At 39.5% G+C, this 19,741-nt stretch overlaps 2 protein-coding genes across 2 annotated transcripts; one reads left to right on the top strand and one right to left on the bottom strand.

Moving 5' to 3' along the window:
- The first annotated feature begins 9,089 nt into the window (after positions 1 to 9,089).
- Positions 9,090 to 13,056, top strand: LOC131222767 (IQ domain-containing protein IQM1-like). Its single transcript, XM_058217957.1, has 9 exons — positions 9,090 to 9,749; positions 9,867 to 9,981; positions 10,113 to 10,178; positions 10,725 to 10,813; positions 10,921 to 11,008; positions 11,179 to 11,316; positions 11,593 to 11,685; positions 11,857 to 11,958; positions 12,389 to 13,056. Exons 1-9 carry the CDS (start codon positions 9,262 to 9,264, stop codon positions 12,836 to 12,838), a joined length of 1,629 nt encoding a protein of 542 aa, XP_058073940.1. The 5' UTR covers positions 9,090 to 9,261; the 3' UTR covers positions 12,839 to 13,056.
- A 1,068-nt stretch (positions 13,057 to 14,124) lies between these two features.
- Positions 14,125 to 17,763, bottom strand: LOC131222766 (cytochrome P450 711A1). Its single transcript, XM_058217956.1, has 5 exons — positions 17,457 to 17,763; positions 16,587 to 16,739; positions 15,118 to 15,898; positions 14,706 to 14,801; positions 14,125 to 14,594 (listed from the first exon to the last, which is right to left on the bottom strand). The coding sequence occupies exons 1-5, from the start codon at positions 17,690 to 17,692 to the stop codon at positions 14,262 to 14,264; spliced, it is 1,599 nt and encodes a 532-aa protein (XP_058073939.1). The 5' UTR covers positions 17,693 to 17,763; the 3' UTR covers positions 14,125 to 14,261.
- Positions 17,764 to 19,741: the final 1,978 nt, after the last annotated feature.

Genomic DNA, 19,741 nt, shown 5'->3' with positions numbered 1-19,741 from the left:
AATCGGTAAGAGAGATAAAAAAAAAAATAAAGTTTTGCTTTGCTTGATTTAGACCACTACACTGGTCTGATTATTGTGGACTTGCCGTCTTTGGTTCGTAGTAAGCCTGTCGACTTGATCAGAAAATACTTGGAGCTTTAGTGCTTTATATGAAAAGATGAGTCAAATAGCTTGTGCTGTTGAAATGAACCAGCTAAGCTTGATTTATATAGGCAAGGGTGGCTAGACATTTTGGTCTAAGGTCATAATTACAATGAAATATTTCTGATTGTTGGTGAGAAACTAGCCATTATTTGATAATTCTTGATTGTTTTGTATGTGGGAGACCAATTGCATGCTAGTCGTTTAAATATAGTAGCTAGTTGTTTATAACTGTTAAGCTAGCCATATGCAACAATTTTTACATGATTTGATTTATTACTACATAAGCAATTACAACAAGCCTCTTCAACGACTAATTTTAATTCCTATATAAGGTAGATAAGTCTCTCTCAGACCTCTTACTCACAGTACTTCATGTCTAACTGCCTAACCTATATCTCTACTTCATGTCTAACTGCCTAACCTATATCTCTTAGCCATTGTCACACTCACACTGTGACTAGCACCTATTTCGCGCTGGTTTACTACTAATACTTCTGTAGTTATACTGCCTTACCTGGCCATGCCCTTTCACTAAGCTCAAGACTAGCTTGTGCGCAAAGCAATGAAACGCCCAAGTCAAACCTTGGTACTCTATTTCACCGTGCATGGTAAGCTAGAGAAAATCTTCTTCCCTCTCCAGTATAAGACTATTTTCAAATGCAAAAGTTAAAATTTTTTTTTTCACTAACACTAATGTACTTTAATATAAATTTTTTATTTAAAATATTTTTTAATCAAAACATTTTACATAGCAACAAATACATACATCACGGTGGGCCCCGTAGAGCCTCTTCGTTGACCGAGTCCCGTACAAATACACAACAACAAACACATCGCCCTGTAGAGCTCTTCGTTGACCGAGTCCCGTACAAATACATAACAACAAATACAACCGTGTTTTACGCGGTGATTAAGACACCCAAGATATATGGGGCCACAATATTGTATATGTTAATCTACTCCGTTCATTGGGTGAGAACCCTTATATGAACCGTACACATAGAATATAAGACGTACAAGGAACCACGGTAATCTACACCAATGAGAAAAATTTAAAATTGTTACTTAAACCCTTAAGTCCACCGGGAGTGGTCTGCCTGCATTTTGGACCAGGCTAATTCTAACTTTGTATCTTCACTTCATCCAGGTGATATAAATCTTATTAACGGGTTTGATGGAAGATATACACCACTGTGACCCCGTCCATAAACCAATGGTTGGCATCCCTTTTCCATTGTTCCCATGGTATATGACTCACCTGAGCTGTGGATCTCATTGAATTTTTTTTAAAGGATCATGAGTCAAGGGAAGAATCTGATGACCGGAGTGGATTGGCTATGCTTTCATTCTTCAAGGACTTCCAAAAGGAGAACCGGTACATTTTCCATGATCCTAGTAATTCCCCAATAAAAAGTAATTATTACTTTCTCACTTGTTTGAAAATGAGTGGGTAGTTCCACCTAGAAAATCAGTTTAAAAATGTTGACTTATATAAGCCCCACCATAATGTATATAATATAACTGTGTCGCCCATCTATTTTATTAGAATATTTCAAGACATGATTCGGGAACGATGGAGTTCTAATACTCAATTGGCTCACATGAAAAGAAACAATGGACTTAATTTGTACACCATTGAAAGTTAATTCTTTTACTAAGCTCATATTGAAATTTATTCATTATCTAACTTGTTCATAAGGTCACATAGGCATGGATAAATGAAAAATATAAATATAAGCCTATCTAAAACTTCTAAAGGCCTCAGCAAGTTTGTAATAGTAGACGTTCGATTCTCACAATTTCATATAGTGTAGTCTACTTGAGCTTTAGATTTGTCTAATTTTTAGGCTTATGCCTTAAATTCATTTGGTATGATGAATGAGTGGTGTGGATAAGCCATACACATTATGGTGGGCCTTATATTTATTTTACAAATTCCTTAATTTAAGTGTTTAAAAAGTAAATGGTAAAGTCAGCGTCGGAAAGATGCTGGTAATTACCTTGGTAAATAATGGTTACTCATTTTGAAAGTGATTACATTTCAGCCAGAAAATCCAACAGGAGGGGATCACAAGGTAATTACACCTGCACGTAATCATTCACGTTCAGCCGTTAACTTCACCAATTGAGAACAGATATGGTGGTCCTTGGGAGCACCTAACAATGTACTCATTTGACGGCCCCAATACAAAGTGCCGTTTCCTTATTAGTGATCAGAACCATTCAATCGGTGAATTCCTCCCTGGATGATCCAAGGAAGAAATATTTATCCAACGGATGTTCTTATGCGATCAATCGAAGTTCGTTTCCACGTAGGATGTGAACCGTTGGCCTTTCTAGTTTTAACCACATATTTACAGGTTGGTTCATCTAATCTAAGCGGTTAATCACCATTGCCTATCATGGTAGCATCTAGAGATTGAACGATCCATGATGGCCCAAAAAATGGATGGTTCGGATTGTTGATTTGGCCTATTTTTTTCACAAATTATCTTGACCGTCCATTTTATGTGCTAACGATTGGATGGTTACCATAGTCCAATTGGCGTGATGTATCCCTAGCTGAAGATTCCTCAACCATTCCCGGAAAGTTCCTTGACCGGTATATGCATTAAAATAATTCAGATCTTTTGCTTGGAATGCTGCTTATTGTAATATGATTGTGCCACATCATCAATAACATTTATAATCACGTAGACCAATCAGGAGGAAGGAAAATAGGTTTCCCTACTTGAGACAATAAGTGGATCTGGATTCCCATCAAAACTCTAACTGTAAGGAGAAAATAAGTTTCCCTGCTCGAGACAGGTAGCGGATCCGGATTCCCATCAAAATTCTAATGTACGGAGAGGATGTGAAATTCCAAATCTTCCGAAGACCCATTCAAAACCAAAAGACTCTTTGCGGAAGCAAATTACAATTTTCCTCTAACGAAAGCCAGTAGTTATGCGGGGAACCACGTGATGTTGTTGAGAAATCCACTACGTTCATCGTTCTTGCAAGCTTATATTAAGAAATAATTTCAAACATTAGGTAGATACAAAACTCAAGTGAGCCACACAACAGGAAAAGTGAAAATATAAATGTAAATCATTGAAATCTTCTTATAGCGCTGATTATATGTCAGTAAAACTGTTCATAAGTTTACAGCAAGATTAACCGGAGAAAGAAATATCACCTTATCTATAACTTATGTCTCCTCTTATAGATTTGAGAGTAGGCATTTATATTTTCACTCTTTATTGCTGCGAGGCTCACATGAGTTTGGATTTGCTTCGTTTTTGGGATAATTTTTTAACATGAGCCAATAAAATTGATGGATGAAATTGGTTTCTTAAAGACATAGTTATGGGCCATACATGAAATACTAACATGCTAATGTAAAAGATCACATGTTATGTAAATTGGTACCTAAAAATATGTAAATTGATTGCCTGGTTACCCAACACCAAGTAGCACTGTGGGGCCTACCGCAATGTATGTATTTATCCATGTGGTCCATCCATTTTGCTAGCTCATTTTAGAGCATGAGTCCCTAAATTGAGCGGATCAAAATCTCGCTGGGACCATGCCAAGGTATCAATGGTAATTAAACAATCACCCTCAAAAACTGACTGTAAGTCACAAGAGTTTTGAATGAAGTCAGTATTTATATTTTATTTTCATTTAAGTTTATATGACCCTAACAACATGTTGAATTACAAAAATATATTAAGATGAATCCTAAAAAGGTTTCAACTATGGGTATCATTATTCCTACTGTTTCTTGCCTTATTGTTTCAGCCGAAATTGAAAAAAACAGATGGATAAGATGTATATAAAATATATACATCATGGCGGAGAATCCGTTGATATCTTTATTCTCTTTCCTTCTATATTCATCATAGAGATAGTAATCATTAGTCTGCTATGAAACTTGTTCAGGATTGTGAGTATTTCTCTTCCTCTCGTCCTCTTCAGTTCTCTTTTTCTTCTATTTTTTCTCTCTTCAGGCGTACCGGGCTTTGCCCAAGTTAATGTATTAAGAAAATATTCCTTGCTTTCAAAAAGAAATATTTTTTAAAAGTATGCACCTTTTCAACAAGAAACATATTAGTTGTGACCCCATGTTAGGACCTGATTGTGGGGCCCACCTCGATACACACATTGTATATTCACACCATCCATCCAATTTGCCTACTTATTTTATGACATGGTTCTAAAAAATAAAGTAGAAACAAATATGAGGTAAACCACACCATGAGAAGCAATGGTCATTTAATGCTCAACCTATTATAAAGTTCCGATGAAGGGAAAACATATATAACAGCTTTATCTAACACTTATGTATTCCTAAGAAGCAAATCCAAAACTCGTGTGGGCCACATAATAAGAAAAAGTGAGAGCCATACGAGTTTTGGTTTAGGATGATATTTATTTCTTCAGTTCATTCTAGTGTAAATAACCTTATTGACGTATAAGCACGGTGTTAGGCTCTGGGAATATTTGAATGGTGGGTGTTTACATTTTCACTTTTCTCTCATGTGGCCCACTTGAGTTTTGAATCTACTTAATGTTCAGGATTGTGTCCTCATATGAGCCTGCAAAAACCAATGGACGGAGTGGATTTCTCAAAAACATCATGTGCGGCCCATATGGCTTCCCATTTTTGTTGATGACTTGATTTTCCATCGGATCTCTCCCCCACAGTAAATTTGAGTTTTCTTGGAATATTCATGCATTTGAGGAATTTTCGAGTAAAAATCCTTTAAATATGAGGAATTTAGGGCCTGATTATTCATGCATGAAACATAAGAGGTGCCCTCATTAAAATATTAGACACGGGTGTGTCATCCCACGTGTGCAATTGCACGTGCCATTTCTCTAGAATCCAAAGACGTTTGGGACCACGAGATCTTGACCATCCGCATCTGGTAGTAAGATAGTCCATCCATAGGAAATAACCCAGAAGTAACTGAATGGACCTTCCTCTGTCAGAGGGCAGGGCCTGGGGCTGGTCAAGGCCCGGCTTAGAACTGTTTCCAACCGGGGCCGTCGGGCCAGATCTATTCCAAAATTCCGATTGGCAGCCCGATCCGGCCCATTGACACCGTACGGTAGATCCGGACGAACCAGAACACAGTAGGACCATCACTCCGCAGTACAAGTGGCCGAGAGATGTATGGATGGGTCCGTCCATCCAGTGGGGTCATTCATGGAGATCGAATGTATTGATGGAGTCCTCTCCATCACATTTTTCCCATTTTTCTTGTTGAATGTTTACCCGTTAACTATTTTCATCTCCCACCGTCTATTTGAAGGCCATATATCAGATGCACCGTTAATCGGATATATATATATATATATATATATTCGAACTAACATCCATCTAAAGTAGGGAAACTTGATGAACGGACCGGATTGATACATTACCCTGCCAATTTTGCTGTACAGAGCTTGCTCTACCATGTTCCGGTTCTACCGGCTACGACTAAACAATTTAGTTTGTCACCTCACCTATGGTCGTCAACGGGCGGGGACGGGTTGGTCTTGGCCCGGATTTTGAACTGGTTCGGGCTGGGCCGTCGGCCGGGTTTAATAAAAAATTGTTTTTTTGTCCGGAGTCCGGCCCATTAACACCCCTACCCTCATCCATTCGTGGATTTCCTGCTGAATCTTTCGCAGAAGATCCTGCGCTGGAAAGCTAGGTGGGGACAATGTGATGTTTGTCAGAAATCCACACCGTCCATCCGTTTTAAGAGATCATTTTAGGACACTTGAACAACAATGAGGCAGATCCAAAATATAAGTGGGCCACGCGAGAGGAAACAGTGTGGATTGAACAAACACCATTAAAACATTCGTATGTCGACAAAAGTTTTGTATCAGGCTGGGATTTTTGTATGGTCAGTTCATCCCAGTGGGAATGACCTTATAAACGGTTTGGATGGCATATAAACATCAAGGTGGAGCCCAGAAAGGTTCCAATGGCAGACATTTCATTCCCCATTTTCCCCTCTCGTATCGCCTCCTTGACTTTTGTATCCACCTAAATTTTTTTTTTATGTCCTAAAATGATCTAGAAAAACGGATGGACGGGGTGGATTTGTTACAAACATCACAGTGGGCCCACCTAGCTTCCCAACGCAGAAACTTCCTGCGAAAGCCGCAGGAACTTCCCTCTCAAGCTGTGCACCTCCAAATTTCCAATCTCCACTCCTGCTTTTGTGTACCACCATGTCTCTCACCAATTCAACCATCGTGAAATTGAATTTGAACCCTTCAAAGGATCAAAAGGTCTTGCATTGTCGTTGAATGCCGCATCTCTGCATCAAAGGATCAAAAGGTCTTGCATTGTCATGATTTCCGGGTATGCTGTGACATACAAATCAAAGACTTTCATTCTACTTTCAAAGCTTTTTTTCTCATTTTTTATCCTCCCTTTTCTCGTACTTGAAGGTGCAGTGTCTTTTTCCTTTTTTCTTCTTGAAGTCCCATTTCTTTTCTTCCAGCTCCCATTTGAGAAACCCACCTTGGATTTTTTATATATATACAAGGGAAACTGTCAGAAAAGATAGAACGTGAGTTGTTTGAGTTGGGTTTTTTTCTGGAGAGCTGATTTTGAATTTTGAGGTAATAGTCCTTTTTTTGTGTGCTTTTTATGTGATTTGATAGATTGTATTTGTTTCTTGTTGGGTTTCCTTTCTTGTTTTGATTTTTTAGTTGGTGTTGGGTTTTGGTTGTATGTGCTATAGATGCTGTATGTGGTTTCAAATGGATTGTTTTACCACATTTGGTACTGTTTTTTAGGGGTTGTTTGGATGCCTGTAAGCTGGATTAGTTGTAAGTGGCCCACCTGATGATTGGTTTAGCTTAAGAATCAGCTCAAAGATTCACCTAAATGAGCTTAAATGGTGTGTATTATGCTGAGCTACTTCTTCTTCTTCTTTTTTTTTCTTTTTTGGGTAATTTGAAGATTTTGGTTCCCTACTCCCAAGCTCTGTTAGTGTGAAATTCACTTACAACTTAAAAACTTACAGGCATCCAAACGACCCCTTAGATTCATAGTATTCAGTTCTTATGATGGAATTCTATTTACTAGTGAAATGTTTTCTTTCTTCTTTCTACTGCTAGTTTTTGTTTATTTATTTATTTTTTATTATTATTTTTACTTTTTGTGTAGGCCATGAACTGGTTCATTGTTTACAATTGAGTTCTATAATAATTGTTTGCTTCTTCATTTTATTTGAAAATTTCCAATCAGATCAGTGAGTTGTTATGGCTGATTCTATAATAATGCTGGGTCTGAAGAGGCAAAATCTATGATCGAATAACAAGGAATTTGTTAATGGATGTGTTGCAGAAAAACACCCACCTGACATCAATGCAAGTGGAGAAAATTACGGCAAAAGAATAAAAGAGACAAGAGGCACGGAGATTTACGTAGTCCAGTCCGCCAGGTAGCAATTGGGAGCTTTCTTTTTCAGTAAAGTAAGAGAAATTAGAGAATACAATACTCACCCCTCTCCCACTCTATCACTGTGCATGAAGATCTCTGACTAAGTCACAAGAAGACTCCTCTCTACGTGTGTTTTCCTTTTTGTAGACAATAAAAACCCAAGAGATAGCACATCATAAACCCACATAACTAGGCTTCACAAGTTTTAGATGAGAGGAGAGGATGTAACCATTCTGCCTTTTGGGTTTGATTGTATAGATGGAAGCTGGTTTTTCAGTGAATTCTGATTTACCAGTAAGATCAGTAGATTTTTTAATTTTTTAATTTTTAATTTTTAATTTTTTTAATTTTTTTTTTCCATTTGTACAAAACCATTTTCAAGCTGAAAATTAGTCTTATTTTCTCCTTTACCTACCCTTTTGGAGGTCACCATTTACACCTACACTTCTTGATAATTACCCCCTTTTCTTTTCATAAAACAACAGCACAAAGTTGTACTGGTGTATTCTCACAAATGCAAAGAAAGAGAGTATCAGGTACTGAATGGGAAGAGCTTTGCTAAGTCTGCACGGGTCAAGCTGCATGTGCCAGTGTGACTGGCAAGTGCAATATCCAAGCTGTCCATCAAGTGGGTCTGATTTTGCAGATGTTCTCTCCGCATTATTAATCTGGTCCATTCAGAAGGTGGGCCATGGCGTTATAACAGTTGCACAGGTAAGAAAACTTGAATGGAGTTTTTTCAGCCACACATTTGTTTGTGGCCCACCTGATCAGGCCACAATATCTACATACTCATACCCGTACAATAAATAGATTGGATCTCATAACTATATGCCATGCTGGTGTGTATATGAGCTGCCTTATACATGCATTTGGGCTTAGCAAAGCTCAAATGGGAATATCTAAGTTAGTCATCAAGCTCAATTTCTTAACACACAACCCACGGGTATGAGATCCAGATTGTTCATCAAGTGTGCCCTACCAGCGAAAGGTGCTAGGTCAGAGATAAAACAGTCGGATGATGCTACCCATCATTGGAGGATCTTTCTTGACTGCCCATGAGTATTTCTTAAGAGTCCTCCAGTTAGTGGCTACAATCCACCTTATTGGTTGTGATTTTCAGGGAATGCCCCATTCGCGGTGTGGATCTTACATGACTACCATATTAGTGCTTGGTAAGTAACATGGCAATCTTAGAGGAAAGGGTGTAATATCAACCAGGGTAGGCCAGCTATCAATTCCCTTTTCTTTTGATTTGTTTCATTCAACCTCTTTGATGTGGGTAGGTGGACTTGAGTACGTTTGTTTGTTATTTCTATAATGACTGGCATAGGACAAATTGTCATTTTGTATGTGAGAGAGAGAGAGAGAGAGAGAGAGAGAGAGAGAGAGAGAGAGAGATAACTATAACAACAAAAGCAAGTCAATTATGTTGTGATTTTACTCTGGTAAAAAATATAATTAATCTTATTTGTGTTGTGATGATCTTATCTATGTTGGTTGCATAAAATATCATGAAATTCAATCAAACACACCATGAAACTGAAGCTGTGTTTAAATTTTAATGTTATTTTGATTTATGTTATTGTTGTTTTGATTATGTAATCTATCAAAATGGTTTTGTTATTCTCTCTAGCAGAGTAATCCTCTGTTGACATATAAATCTGTCCATTGCTTTAATGGGTTTATCCATTTCCTTTGTTTTTTCACCATGGAAGGAAGTCTTGACAGAAAAGATGTTGGGTTCAGCACTTGTGAAGACTGCTTTATTTAGATCTGCCAGTTTCAGTGGAAGGGATTCGGAGCAATCAGTTAATCTCAAGAAAAGAAATTATGAAACCATGTTGAGTCCTGACAGGCCCCATAAAAAAATCATCAAAGAATCGATGAGCTTCAAGAACTGGAAACCTGACATGGTCAAGCTTGATATCACCAATTTTCTCAAGAATGTTAGAGCAGGCAATGATTCTTCAGAATTGATTAGTTGTAAGAGCACCGCTAACGATTCAATTCCTAAATTGAAGCCTCCAATTTGTCTCCCTGACCTAGCACTGCCGAAGCCAAGGTGCGAGCTCAATGCTGCTGCGCTTAAGCTGCAGAAAGTATACAAGAGTTACCGGACGCGAAGAAATCTTGCTGATTGCGCGGTTGTGGCTGAGGAGCTTTGGTTTGTCGCTTAATCCCTCCTCTGGAATGCTATTCAAGTCCATTTCAGTTCTAGTTAGTTTGGAATCTTTGAAGATATTGTTATGGTGGCCTAATAGAAGCACTCATTCAAACGCAGGTGGAAAGCATTAGATTTTGCAGCGCTCGAGCGGAGCTCAGTGTCATTTTTCGACATTAACAAGCAAGAGACTGCAGTTTCACGTTGGTCACGTGCTAGAACAAGGGTTGCCAAGGTACTTACAATACAAGCTGTTGCAATGTGGTTTTAACATGAGGGTTACAACTTACAAATGATAGAGACTCGTCGAATTTGATTTGTTTCTATAGCAATGTGTAATAACTCAATCTCTTCCTCTTTTTCCAGGTTGGAAAGGGTTTATCCAAGGATGAGAAGGCCCAAAAGCTAGCTTTGCAACACTGGCTTGAAGCCGTAAGCTGTGTTTCCTTACACCGATTGCTCCTATAGTCACTACACTAATATTAATTACATATTGTCTTTGTCATTGATACTTTTTCACCATCATCAGTTGTTGATGTTTCTCTATTACAAAAAGATCCAAGGGTACATTTGGATGATTAATTGAACTGAAATGATGGCGGCGTGGTGGCGGCATTTGTATTCATGATGATAACCAAACCTGTAATTACGGTTCCATGCGCTTCTAGTCGTACACAATGCGATAGTATTTTGAGTGCGCCTTCATTATGAATGGTGTGGGGATAGTCAGTCCCTACTTTGGCCATTAAGTCTTTATTGAATTAAGTGATTGAAATTCAATTTGATCGAACATCTGAACACATCACGAATTTGGGTCTTTTAGAATAATGATACATTTTTATTATAATAATAAAATTGTAAGATTTTTTTTTTTTTTGGGAAAGCATGACATGCACCAAGCTAAGCAATCACAATACTGAAAGAGAGCTTAACATCAGGCCATGTAAGCATACTCATCTTCTCCATTGTATTGTACAGATCGACCCGCGCCATCGTTATGGGCACAATCTGCATCTTTATTATGTTGTCTGGTTCAAATGCGAGAGCACCCAACCTTTTTTCTACTGGTAACTGCGATCTTATTAGAGCACTCATCATTCTTTTCGGGCATTTTTGTTTTTGAAATAGTAAAGCTCCCATCCTTTCTTCTTATCTTGTTTTTGTGAAAATGAAGGTTGGATGTAGGAGATGGCAAAGAAGTAAATCTTGAGCAGTGCATGAGGAACAATCTTCAGCATCAATGCATTGAATATCTCGGATCGGTCAGTCCAATCCATCTTTTTAGCTGTTTGTGTTTAGCATAATATACACATCACACACACACACACACACACACACACACACACACATGCACACATACATGTGAGCATCTGTCACAAAGGTACATGTATGTAGATGCAACTCAAATCTTCTTCATTCCTTCTCTTTGCAGAAAGAGAGGGAGAAATATGAAGTCATTGTGGAGAATGGGAAGCTTGTCTATAAACAGAGCGGGGAGCTTGTGAACACAGCTGAAGGTTCCAAGTGGATATTTGTTCTTAGCACATCAAGAGCATTATATGTGGGGCAGGTGCACATCCCTCGCATAATTTCCATTGCAATGTAAAATTAAATTCTGCACTGATGTATTCTTCTTTATGCGCCATTTGGGTGCTGAAAGGAGAATATACGGTGGTGATGGAGCTCCTACATGTGCCTATAATTATGACTGTTTCAGTAGTTGTCCACTTTTACCATGTATTTTTCTTCGAGTGACTAAACTGCTGCTTAAATAAGAAAATAAATTTGATTTCTTTCTTTCTTAATACTTGGGTGCCCTATAAACTAATTGGATCTGCTCTTGTAGAAGATAAAAGGTGCATTTCAACACTCGAGTTTTCTTGCTGGGGGAGCCACAACAGCAGCTGGACGGTTGGTTGCAGAAGATGGGGTTCTCAAGGCATGTATATATATCATATATCGTACATGTTATTGGAGAAAAAATATATATATTTTTCATGAATAATAGGCTGCTAGTAGTACATGGAAAATCCCCCCTTTTTTTTTCCCTTCGATACCATAACCTTATATTATCGAAAGTTGGAATATAAATTTTATCTGCCTTCTTCAGGCTACGTGGCCTTACAGTGGTCACTACCAGCCAACGAAGGAGAACTTCAAGGAGTTTGTCAGCTTCCTAGAGGAGCATAATGTCGACCTCACTAATGTAAAGGTAGTCCATCTTCTATCCTTCTTTTTTCATCCAAATGTAGATCTTCATGGTATTTATATTACCATTAAAAAAGAAAGAAAGAAAGAAAACCAAAACATAGCCATTTCAAGGTACTTTAATCAATTGGAAAGGGGAGAGGGTGCTTTGTAAAGGAGAAGAATCATTTTGCAAAGCATCCACAGTGAAACTTCATTATAGGTGAATTATCGTCCTTACCTAATGAATACCATGTTGATCTAATGTGGGTATGACTCTTTCTGAAACAGTCTAAGCAACTTGGACCAACTTTCCATTATGGTTGGATCTTAATTGGGATGATGATGAGTTTCACATTCTTCCCTCTGATAAATGAATCTTGGGACTACTTCATCCTTTGATGTTAGTAAAACTGGACAATTGTAGCCGAACGCTGATCATTTACTCTCTCCAGATGTATGCAACTGATGATGACAGACCTCCATCCAAAGTTTGTGAGGAGGCATGCAGAGAAGAGGCAGCGGAGTGTCCCACCATAACCGATGCAGTAGACTCGGATGTATCTAAGGTGGATGAGTCTGCTGAGGAGAGTGTCAAGGCAGAGGATGACATGGACAATGACCCAGCCAATGCAGTAGCACCAACATTCAATATGGGCAAACCTTCATCACGCAAGTGGGCCACTGGAGCTGGTCTCCGCATTGGAATAGTCAGGGACTACCCTGCAGAGCTACAATGCAGGGCACTTGAACAAGTAAACCTTTCGCCAAGGGTCACACCTGCACCCTCTGGGACCTGTGGGCCGATCCCATCTCCACGGCCCAGTCCCAAGGTCAGGCTCTCCCCAAGGCTCACATACATGGGTCTCCCTAGCCCAAGGGTGGTCCTTCCAAATGACAAGTAGACATTTTCTTCTGCCAATTTTCTTGTTGGCAGAGTGACCACATTGATCTCCCAATCCAATAAGGATCTAGTGTACTTTCAGTTGTAGTCTGTAGTCTGTCGGTGGCATGTGGAAAATAAACAGTGCATCTAGTGTCCTTTCAGTCTCCATCTGTTGGCGTCATGTAGAAAATAAACAAGCCACAAAGACAGTCCCTATTCCTAACCTCTCAATGTTGATTCCATAAATCGACTCAATTGAGTTGGATTTTTTCCCATATTCCTCCTGCGGGAGAAGGGTTTACTTAATTCATTCATTCTTCTTCTTCTTCTTCTTTTCTCTTTTGTAAATAAAGAATGATTTATTGTGGAGAAATTTCATGAATGGAAAAAGCTCTTTCCTTTGTCTCTTCTTCTTCTTCTTTTATCTTCTCTCTCTCTCTCTCTCTCTCTCTCTCTCTCTCTCTCTCTCTCTCTCTCTCTCTCTCTCTTTTCTTATCCAAGTTATCAGCTGAACATGTTCAATGTTCAGTTAATGTTTTACAGACTGGGAAGAAAAAGTGAAAAATCTTGCAAGGGATTGAACAGATGATTCATAGCACACATTCCACATGGGGTGCACATGAGTGAGATTTAGGCCATTGTCAAGTGCGCGCCTGTGGATGTGCCTGGCCGAAAATTAGGCTTATCCATACATATCAGATGGGTCATATCTGTATCAGAAAAATGAATGGATAGAAAAAAGATGACCAACTCTCTTGTATTCAATGTACCTGATGAACAGACTATCCTCATTTTGGGGCATTAGACTACTAATGGCAGCCCCCACGTGAAGTGGTCTGGATTCCACACTGTTCAAGCCTCATGCAGTCACAGTTTTTCACTAACATTTTCCCCAAAGACAGAAAACAATCTTACTTATAGAACTGATTGATGTGGGATTTTGCATTCTTGAATTGATAGAAATAACTGCCTTTTTTATCATAATTCTTGGTATGTTTGGAAGTACCTCAGAAATCCTCAGCAGGTAGAAAGCTTTTCCCTTCAACAAGTTGATATCCAAGTAGGGATTATTACTTCAGGGTGAAAAAATGATAACCAGTTCAACCCAGTTTTGCTTTCTGTGTGCCCAAACAGTACATAAATCAATTGAATGTCAATACAGGGGTACTTCCAAACACACCCTTATATAGCTCTGCTGCATTACTAACAAACAAGGTTTTGTATCTCTGTGCATGTTTGGATGACAAAATGAGCATAGGGTGACTTGGGCTATATGGATAATAAGGAAGCTATGGTCAGTGGAGCTTAGGTGAAAGTGCATTTACACTGATAACCTATGATCATCAATTCAAAACATTGATGAAATATGCATGGCGAGCGAGTCTTGCTGAATACAAAATCGACCATTGTTACTCCAGAGATTGTATTGAGATTTGATGAAACTAGACCGCTCGCTTAACAACTTGGAGCTTTACACCATGCTTGAAGTTGAGAACAATGCCATAATCGAGCTCTAGAGGGGATTCCATGTTAGGAGAGTGTCGGAAGACGTACTTCCTATAGAGATGAATGAGACAGAGCTTGAGCTCTTGTAATGCAAACTTCTTCCCGATGCATGCTCGTGGCCCAATCCCGAATGGGATGTGGGCATAAGGGTGTCGTTGCTTCTCTTCATCGAATGCTGGATCAAATCTCTCTGGCCGGAATTTGTCTGGCTCTGGGAAATGCTTAGGATCTTTGGCTAGGACTCCCAATGCTAGCCAAACCCATGTACCCTACAAGTAAGTTCCATGGAAGATCAGTATCAGAAACATTCATACAGAAAGGACATGATGGTACTAATTGTCTGTCTGTGTGGCCCATGGCCTGTATTTTCATTTCTATACCTTTGGGAGGACATAGCCTCCTATTTCTACTGGCTGAGATGTCTCCCTTGCAACCAACGGCGACACTGTGTAGAACCGCATCGCCTCTTTTATCACCTGTGATTGCACAATCAAATGCATTAGGTCCACTTTCAAAAGAACACTGATGCAAATTTGGCACTAATTGAACAATTGTGCCTTAAAATAAGCATTTTTTTTTCCATTGCGTGGCCTGCTAAATTGGAGAAAATCCATGAAACCAGCTTGAAATAGCTAGTGGGTGGAGTGTGGATCCTGGCCAAATTTCACTAGAGTGGCTATTCTGATTAATGGAGGGAAGAATATGAAGAGAGGAGAATGAGATAGCTTGCATCACACTTTCCAGCTTACCCAACAGAGTAGTAGCATGATAGTAGGCATGTTTTGCACTGACCTGATCAAGATAAGAGAATTTGCATTGGAGATCATCCGCGGTCGGCATAAGATCATGTGGACCAAAGCCATCAATTTCCTCAACCAGCTTCTTCTCCACTTGAGGATGCCCAGACACCAAATAGACGATTGACGACAATGTGAATGACGTTGTCGCGGACCCCGCCAAGAGATGTTCGTAAGCAAGCGCGCTTATGTAATCAGATGTGAAAACGTCCCTCGACACTCCCTCTGACTCCCTTGCATTCAATATGGCTGACAAGAAGTTCTTCGATCCACGGTCCTTAGTTTTCATTCTCTTCGCGACAATCCCATCGAGCCGGTAGGTCAGATTCTTGTTCGTCCGATCTATTTTGTGATCGGCGGTCCATGGGACCCACCTAAGGAGTTGCCTTATGGGCTCTTGCAGGATTGGCAACACTAGGCCTAGTATGATGGAGATGGAGCCTGATAAGTCCATCTTGAGAGAGGTGGTAGAGTAGATGTGTTGCTTGAGAAAGCCTGAAACTTCATCATCACCATTGATGTCGTCACTGTTGATAGAATAGTCCATGGATCGGTCTTTTGATAGACCAAAGTCGACACCGAAAGCAGCTTGGCCTATGATGTCTGTGGCCATTTTCAAGGAGAGGTGAGAGAAAGTGATGTCTTCTTCTTTGGTAGCAGAGAGGTTGAGAAATGCAGATTCTATGAAGGATTGCATGGTTGGGATTTGGTTAGAGAGATGGGAAGGTTGGTAGAGAGATAGTATGGTATTTCTCATGGTGGACCACCTCGCTCCCCTGCAAACCAAAGTTTGAGTTGTTTTTAGCACACTGCACACATGTATGCATGGAATTTATTGGGGAAATTGGCCCACCAATCGGTTAGTCCTTTTTCTTTCATGATGGATGGTCAGAACTTCATCTTGATATGTATCCAACTGAGGGACCCACTAGAGAAAAGATGTTGAAGAGACGATACTTTTTTATTATTATTTCCAGGTGATTAAAAATGAAGAAATAGTTGATTTAAGTACATGGATTAAAGACTCGGTGACTAGGACTGACCCGTCTGGTCCAGAGTCGAGCCGGGACTCAGCCGAGTCACGTATATTTTCAATGCTGACTTGGGGTGCTGAACCATATCAGACTCTTCGTTGCGCCCGACTCGGACCAGTATGCCATCCATGTACAATGTGTAAATGGCACATAAGCCAACGCTACATACGTATGAAATTTGGGCCATTGTTTCGAAAGTGGGGCCCAAAATCAGACTGGTCAAATCATCAGGTGGCATATGCTTTGTGTGAGGAAAATGGATGGCTAGAAGCAGATGCCAAAGGTGGCCTATTTCATGTTTATGAGTATAGGCTAAGAAAGAACAAGATATATAGGAGTTAGTAGTCTTACTAGATTCAATAAAGATGTGAACATATACAAACATGGGTGCACACATTCATGGACATATGGTGTGGCCCACCAATCATACCTTGTGAAGAAAAGACCTTTCTGGTGAAGTTGAGATGCAGATATTGGAGAAGGAATGCTCCTATTGCTCACATCTTTGAATTTCTTTATTCCCACCTCTCTACACAGATCTGGATCTGCTATTATTACAAGTGGTTGCCTTCCCATATGAAACCTGCTTCCACCAAAACAACAATCACATCACATTAGTGGGCTTTTCTTTCTCGGGCCATGATTGGGCCCATTTCTGGGCCCCTTATAAAAGCAGTCCCATCTTAGTGTCACACTGAAAATCCGTAACATGCAAATGGTAGGCCCCATCATGAAAAACACTTATATAAAAAATCAGGCTAGCCCACTCATGGAATGGGTCACAGCTGTATCTCAAGCCAGCCGCCCCTAGCCCACAGACCAACAGTCTGGCCCACCTGATTTTTGTGCCAGGCGATCTTCATCATGTGGCAGACTGTCCACATGGTACGGATGTCCTCCTACATTAGTCAAAAATATTCCTGCATGACAAGTCGACATGCAGTAATCTTTTTAAAATTCACTGTTACTACAATAAAGCCCAAAACTCCAAATTTCCGACTATAGTTTAAAAACCAGAAAAAACTCGACTCAGTTCAACCAGATTTCATCAAAATGCTAGAAACACTCAAAACTGGTCACGATTCAATTCAACCAGATTTCATCAAGATGCTCAAACAATCAAAACTAGTCACGACTCAATCCAAACTCAGAAACTACACAAAGCTCAACAAAAACTCAATAAAATTCGACTCAACTCAGCCCGAGTTTTTGAGTCAACTCAGTGAGTAGAGTTATTTGAAAATATGATCCAAACCAAAGAAGAAAAAGTGACGTAAGTTGATATACATGCAAAACATACCTAAAAATGGGACCATATCTCTGGGCCATGACCCTGAAAACATCTGGACCGTACTTAGTCAGCAAGAGAAGGTGTCCCAAGAAAGGGGTGGTGGGAGGGCCAGGCACCTTTCTCACCCCCCAATAGGGTGCGTAGAAATAAACCAAAATCCCAGCCATTAAACCCAAGGTGGTGAAAACCATAGGTGCCCATCCCTTGATCAGCGGTTCAAACAACACCTCTATCAGCCCTTGCATGGTTGAGATTGAGATTTAGATCGAAATAGAGAGATAGAGAGAGATAGTATGAGGAGCAGAGAGATATAGCTTCTCTTTTAAGGAGAGAACGGTAGATTCGAGAGAGTGATCCGTTGCTATTCGTTGCAATTCCTTTTGTCTGGTTATGATGGATGAGATGATCCCTACCCCACTAACGAAAAGCACCGAATGAACTCGCTCGAGTGGACTCTTTATATCTCACTCACCTCGTACATGGAAATCAGATATCCGTGTGTCTATCAGAACCGTTTATCTTGATATCACCAAGGTAGATATGGTACTCAGTTTGGCCTTTTATAGTTATTGAATCTGGACTGTTGGTCAAGTTCTCTTAACCGTTTGTTTGTTTGGTACACGTGTAATATACCTGATGATATCATCAGCCTGAATTTTTAGATACCGTATCTTTGATTGAGGATTGCTTGATGAACCGTCCTGATATCGCACACATGTAGGGAAAGTCCATCTGTGAGGCAACCACAATTACAAAGTGCACTCGCGCGAGTGCACTTCGCTCCTCTTATAAATATAGGCTTTTTCATTTTAATTATATTTCTTCGTGATAATGATATTTTTGTTGTGCAAGAAAAAAAGAAAAAAAAAAAGAAAAAAAAGAAAAAAAAAGAAGCTTTGATACTCTGGCAGAAGGTGATGGATGATACGGAGGCATTTGAATATTAATTTGAAAGTTCACACGTGGCATACGGGTTATTCAAATTACGTTCATTTGATGATCTGACTAGGATATTTCTTGTACGGTTAAAAATGAAAAAAATTCAAATGGTCCTATCTTAACAAACACGTGTCCATGAATCAGAGGTCAGGACTTTCAACCACAATCGGAATCTGAGAATGTGACTTAGTGACAGTGGGTCCACAGTTTAGTTGGTTTAATTTGAGTTAGTGTATGACACGTGTACAATACCTGAGTGCCTGAGTATCAACAGTCATACTCTGCCAGAGTATCATATATCTCCCCGTCTAAGAATACTTTAAAATGAGTTGTCGTTTTGGATGAGAATATATCCCGTGATGGATATAATACGCTAGTGGGCGAAATCCCAAAAATTAAAAAATGTAGATATTAAAAGATTTCCAATCAATGGCAGGGATTAACTAAATGGCTAAAACTTCCTCGTACATACAATCCAGAGTAGGATGCCGCAGATAAACGGTCTGGATCTTACATACAAGTGCTAGATGTACAGAAATGGAGTGCATGATGATTGTCTTGGATATAAGTGACAGGAGGAAAATGAGAATTATAGTACGATCGAATTTTTTGAAGAGATTTTTACTACCTTGCGACTCACTTATGAGCCATGCACCTTACGAAGCCCTCCCATACTTAACTTCCAAGATTACTCCCCTGCTGTACGACACACATTTACTGGACCAAAATGTCACTGCTTTATTAGAGATGTTATTTTTGAAAGCTGGGGTTCTCTATGGCTATGGATTATAATTGTAGCAATTGAAATTGACCACAAAGTGAAGGAAATTCACCACAAAGTGAATGGAATTGGCTGCACAGTGAAAGAAATTCACCACAAAGTGAAGGAAATTAACTGCAAAGTAAATGGAATTGATCGTGAAGTGAATGAAATTGACCGCGAAGTGAAAAAAATATACTGCGAAGTGAATGAAATTGGCTGCGAAGTGAAAGAAATTTACCATGAAGTGAAGGAAATTGACAGCGAAGTAAATGAAATTCACCGCGAAGTGAATGGAATTGACCGTGAAGTAAAGGAAACTCACCGCAAAGTGAATGAAATTTACCGTGAAGTGAGTGAAGTGAATGGAATTGACCACGAAGTAAAGGAAATTTACCACGAAGTGAATGGAATTGACTGCAAAGTGAAGGAAATTTACCACGAAGTGAAGGAAATTCACCGCGAATTAAAGGGAATTGACCGCAAAGTGAAGTAAATTCACCGCGAAGTGAAGGAATTTGACCGTGAAGTGAATGAAGTTAATGTAATTGACCGCGAAGTAAAGGAAATTCACCGCGAAGTGAATAGAATTGAC

This window comes from Magnolia sinica, chromosome 13 (genome assembly GCF_029962835.1).
Source record: "Magnolia sinica isolate HGM2019 chromosome 13, MsV1, whole genome shotgun sequence".
Classification (NCBI taxonomy): domain Eukaryota; kingdom Viridiplantae; phylum Streptophyta; class Magnoliopsida; order Magnoliales; family Magnoliaceae; genus Magnolia; species Magnolia sinica.
Note: the sequence above shows the minus strand (reverse complement) of the source record. Positions and strands in the feature narration are given on the sequence as shown.